The sequence below is a fragment of the Mercenaria mercenaria genome, chromosome 18 (genome assembly GCF_021730395.1).
Source record: "Mercenaria mercenaria strain notata chromosome 18, MADL_Memer_1, whole genome shotgun sequence".
NCBI classification, from domain to species: Eukaryota; Metazoa; Mollusca; class Bivalvia; order Venerida; family Veneridae; genus Mercenaria; species Mercenaria mercenaria.
Window position 1 is genome coordinate 29,404,478 of NC_069378.1, and position 5,576 is coordinate 29,410,053.

Below are 5,576 nucleotides of genomic sequence, written 5' to 3' on the forward strand. Positions count from 1 at the left end.
CTATATGCTAGAGACTTACCCTAAGCCCTCTTTATTACACATGGGAAACAATCTGTTTATATAGTAAAATTGTTGAGTGAACACCGTTTTTCAGTCCTTCTCCCTTCCCTGTTATATCAGTGCGATGGAAAATTAACATATCTATGTTAAATGCTATGCAGGATAACATAGTCATGCATTTAATAATCCTAAAATTTATATCTTTGATTTTCTCATATTTCTAGGCATTGTACCCATACTTTGACCCATATATATGGGTAGTAGATATTGCTCTCTTTCCAGTTGTAGCCTTTTCAACATATTTTACCTTGTGAAATTCTGTGGGTTTTGACTTTTTCAAAATAAATAGTCTGTTTGTTGACAAATTTCACCACAGAAATTGTCACACTTCCCCCAGGGCATTAACTGATTTGATTTTTACATAGTTTTCTATTAGATTGCTAATCCTTGTAGTAATCATGCATGCCTTTTTCCTGCCTAGAGGTAAAAAGTACATGGTTTGCATGAGGTACTAGATTAATAGTCACATAAGCCTACCATAAAGTCTTAGCGCAGTTGTCTCCATTAATTTCCCAAATATTTCACCCGGAGTCATTTTTTCAGCTCAAATAACTTTTTTCTTCTTCAGAAAAATGATATTTTAATATTTTTTCAGTCTATGTACTTTATTGCTGTCAACTACACATATATCAAAAACACATAGTTCCTAATTGAAGTTTGTATCTTTAGTTCCGCTGCCTATATATATATATATATATATATATATATATATATATATATATATATATATATATATGGTGCATAGGTGCTTTGTAAGTTCGGTTGTCATGTCAACACATACAACATTTATTTGAAAAATATGGTAAATTTGATTTACTTGAATGAGATAACTGAATTTCAATATACTAGTTTTAGTGTCTGCCTAAAGATTAGAAAAACAATGTGTGACCAGTTTTTTAACTATTTATTATACAGTAATGACATCATATCACTAATCCAGGTTTGTATATATAGGCAAATGATTAAAACAGATGAATGAATAAAGAGTTAAATTTTATATGTAATATCTGGGATAATTCTTTGTTAAACAAAAACCAGACTGCATATTCGCATTGTGTAGCCACTTATATTATTCGTCATCTTAAAGGTTTCTTTCTATGCAGTACTATTCTTAACACACACGTAATCGTTTCTCTGTTTAATAATTGTATGTATTATTAACAACGTGTCTTTCAATTTGGACATTTGTCTTTTTTAGGTCCGAAACGCTCTAATGCTATTCTCTCCAACTCTTTCCGATGCGTTTTGCCACTTCTTGTTTCAGGAAACTTCTCAAAGAACATGTAAAATTTCGGAAGAACGGTGAAAAGTCCTGGTTTATCTGCATGATATTCACGGCAATACGTTTGGACATCTGTTTCGGTAACTGTAAATCCTGGTTTCCTTATCACGCATGCGCACAAAACCTGATAGTATACGTCGTCTGGAACTGGTACTATGACTACTGAATCGATACCAGGAAATGTTTTCATTACGTTTTCAAGGATTTCAGGAGCTACATTAAAACCACCTGAAATAATCATGTTTGATTTCCGACCCTCTACAAAGAATTGACCGTGTTCAGTCATCCAGCCTATATCATCTGTTTTATACCATCCGTCTGGGGTTTTAACCGCTTTTGTTTTTTCTGGATCATTAAAGTATTCTTTAAACATAATTTCAGATCGAACATATATTTCTCCTCTATGGTTGACGGGAACAATTTCACCATTCTCGTCAACGATTTTCACTTCCAATCCGGGATATTTCAGAACCCTTCCACATCCAAATTCAACGAAATCATCTGGGTCAGTAATTTTCGCCTCCGTTACGCCACAAATTTCTGTCCCACCATAGAAGCACAGTAGATATTTGCAAGCTTTACCAACACAAGCAGCAAGTCGATTCGTAAGAGGTTGTCCAGCGGTTAAAATAGCTTCCACAGGCCAGTCGTCGGGTAAATTGTCCTAAAAAAATGAAAATGGAATAAATATTTGCACCTTGATATCAAGTTCGATCTGTATATGTATTATGTATAACTAAATCTATTTGGTTTGGTTGAAAGCGCTATAAATGTCTATAATTGATGACTGATAAGTCTGGATCAAAAATTATAATTGATTAAAATGAAATTAGCAACTTATATAATATCAATTTGTCGTTATACCTGTCTTTTAATTAGCTCGTGCATCAAAGGAGGTAGAGCAAATACCATGGAACATCTTTCTCTTTCTATAACTTCAATCATAAATGAAATCCTGTCCTTTGGCGGATCACAAAACTCGGAAAACGTCACCCTTGTTTGACCGGTCAGAACGGAACTTGGATAACCTCCACCCCAGTTAAATGGTCGGTCGTTAAACTGGATAAACTTGTCTTCTATCAACTCAAATATATGTGATTCTGCTAACTTCATTGCGCTTAGCTGCACATGCGCCACAAGTTTAGGTATGCCAGTACTTCCCGATGTTTGAAATAAACAGTAAATTTCATTAGGATCTATGTCGGGGAGTTCTATGTCAGGATGATCTTCTTCTAGAAGGTCTTTGAAGTCCTTGACGTTGGAGGTATCTGGTTCTCTGTCGAACGCAACACCTAACAAATGTCTTAAGTAAGGCATTTTCTTACTTCGAACTTTTCCGTCAGATTTATATTCGTCAAGAAGCCTACGAAGAATGTTCCAGTTAATGCTTTCTAATCCAGGATCTAGAACTAGCAGCGAACATTTCTCCAGCTTTTCCATCATTGCGATAAGATCGTTTCCATCTGTGTACGTAAACGTTATACTGACAGGGATCGCTCCAGCTATCATTGCCCCGAATGTGGCATACAACCATTCTGGACAGCATCGCAGATTTATAGCAATAATTTCCTTTTCTCGAATGCCTATATTGATCAGCGACTTTGCAACTTTGCAAGACTTTTGGTAAAGCTCCGACCACGTAACAACATCGCGAGATCCGTCCGTGGATACAAAAATAATAGATTCACCGTCTCCTTTTGTTTCTGAGTAGTACTTTAATACCTCCGGAATTGTTTTATGTTTTAATTCTAACGGAGGGCTGTCAATTTTAACATAACTCTTCGTAAACATACCTTCCATTTTACTTTTCAAATGAAGTCACTCTTTGAAACTATCTATCTGTACAAAATCCTCACACATTTCAGCGACCCACATCTATAATCAAATACGCATACTCAAATACTCGAGATAACAGCAAAAACCACATATTATGTGACCTGTTCCAAATTAAGAACCCGCTTTATCTGTTTATTTAGTTCATTATAATTTACATATATAATAGTTTAAAATACTTCACAAGTAGCGTGGCCGTGAGCTTTTTTATAATGATATGAAAATGAGAACTATAATTGTAAGTACAGATGGATACCAGGTCGTTTTATAACAGACAGGGTTTGACAGAGACGGTTAATGAACGGAATGAAAAGGACAACACCTGGTCTATCCCCAGACCCCCATTAACGTTGAATGGATTGTATGATCTCAACCATGTTTATGATCAGAAAACTTGAATTTTATGGTTTGTTTTGGATATCGTAGTTTAATTTTAATATTAAAAATGTTCAAGTCGTAAATCGTAATTTACTGTAGACGTGATGTAATTGCCAGTTTTTTCCCCGGGTAGAAACTAACAGGTTGATTTTTCCCCCTCCCCTCCCCCGGGCAAAAATTCAGCCAGTTGGTTCCCAACCCCCTACACAACCCTAGCTTTTGTGTACAAACAAGGAAAACTGACCAGTTGTTCTTTTCTCTCCCCTGGTTAGCTTTTTCCCCTATTTTTTCCAGTTGTTATTTTTTCTCTCCCATGGTTAGTTTTCCCCTTTAGATTTTATACAAAAAGTCTGTATGATAAGATTTTTACAGCTAACATATATTCTTTTTCATGTAGAAAAACTAACCAGGCGGGAGAAAAAATCGGCTGTTTTTTTGGTGTATAAAAGCTAAGTGGTGAATTAACTACGGAGGTCATCAAACCAGTTATTTTTCTCTTTTCTGTGTACAAAACCTAGGGGGTTAGGGAAGGAAACTAATCAGGGTTAGGGTTTGCGGGAACCAACTTGTTAGTTTTTCCTCTCCCTTTTTGTGTTCAAAGATCGAGGAGAAAAAAAAAGAACTACGGTAGGAAAAAAACAATATACTGAATTTTTTCCCGGGAAGAAATCAACAGTTGATTTCCCCGGGGAAACACATTACGTGTGGGGAGGGACCAGGCTGTAACGCTGGGTCTGCAATCGAAGATCTTTCAAAATTTTCAGATCGTAGATCAAATTCATTGTAGACAAAATTCTTGAAATCAACAAATTTGAAATTAATCAAGTCTATATCATCTTTATATCAATCTGACTAAAGTACATATCCTATTACGCTACGCATAGGATCTGAAAACGATCTATTCATTGCCTCGTTCTGACGGCTCTTTCGCTAGCCAATCAGAGCCTAGCTTACAACATCTTGCAAATCTACATGTAGCATTGACTTTTGATATTTACAATTCTTATGTAGTAATGTATCAGATAGCCGGTTAGCTCAGTCGGTAGGCCACTTGCTTTGCAAGCGAGGGGTCCCGGGTTCGAGTCCTGGAATAACCGCATATTTTTCTTATCCTTTGACAATCGAACGAGTCGTCTGATTGGATAGCATAAAAATAGCAATAATGGAAATCCAAAATATACAGAAGACGAATGTGAATGGGTCGTTCTCAGATCTTCGTTTAGAAGATCAAGTACTTTAGTCAGATTGTCTTTATATTCAGATGTCATAACAAAAGGCAGGTGTGCCTTCAATCGATATTGGAATACTGGAATGTGTATTGCCCTTGGACCAATACTAGTTTGCCAATATCATCTTAAGGCACACCAGTCCAGTTTCATAACCTTCCTTTTTATTGAATATGTTCCACTTTGCTGCTTAATTGAAACAAGATTAAAATAATTTTATGTTTCAAAGCATCATTAATGCAAGCGCACGTTAATGTTTTCTGACTACTAGTATATTAACGTTCGTTGAATATTTTTATTAGTTTGTCGTCGCAGCAGTGAAATAAATCGAAAAAAATGGAAACTCCACAGGTCACTCAACACGAGATAAAGAAAAAACATTACATAAACACACGTACTGACGTTAACGTTGTTTTAAGTGTAGGAGGCGTTTGACTATAATCTGTAAAGAAAGAAGTTATCTGATAACTCTGCATGAAAAGCTATCATGTGATAAAAATATTACATTTGCATCGTTCCATATTGAATTAATTAAACTCGTTCGAATGCTCGGTAACGCCTCGCGTTTTATTATATCATTCAACTTGTTTAATAAATTCAGTGTGAAAAGACATTCATGTAATTTCCTCTATATGCATGGTTGGACCAATATTTCTTGTGCCAGCCTTATTTAACCACGCCCGAAGAGGAAGCCAACCAAATTATATTAATTTCCTATGTTTTGTCTTTAATTTTGTAAAATAATTGTTAGTTTGTAGACACTTGACATCCTCTCAGTGCAAGTATAAAATTTGGAA

At 35.5% G+C, this 5,576-nt stretch overlaps 1 protein-coding gene across 1 annotated transcript; it reads right to left on the reverse strand.

Moving 5' to 3' along the window:
• Nucleotides 1–945: 945 nt before the first annotated feature.
• LOC123539377 (3-[(3aS,4S,7aS)-7a-methyl-1,5-dioxo-octahydro-1H-inden-4-yl]propanoyl:CoA ligase-like) lies at nt 946–3,263 on the reverse strand. Its single transcript, XM_045323941.2, has 2 exons — nt 2,207–3,263; nt 946–2,006 (listed from the first exon to the last, which is right to left on the reverse strand). The coding sequence occupies exons 1-2, from the start codon at nt 3,140–3,142 to the stop codon at nt 1,233–1,235; spliced, it is 1,710 nt and encodes a 569-aa protein (XP_045179876.2). The 5' UTR covers nt 3,143–3,263; the 3' UTR covers nt 946–1,232.
• Nucleotides 3,264–5,576: the final 2,313 nt, after the last annotated feature.

What these genes read in the sequence shown, in the direction of transcription:
- LOC123539377 (XM_045323941.2), bottom strand. Translation starts at nt 3,142, where the DNA reads ATGGAAGGTATGTTTACGAAGAGTTATGTTAAAATTGACAGCCCTCCG. An exon ending in ACGAGCTAATTAAAAGACAG is followed by an intron (nt 2,007 to 2,206) that starts GTATAACGACAA and finishes TCATTTTTTTAG; the next exon opens with GACAATTTACCCGACGACTG.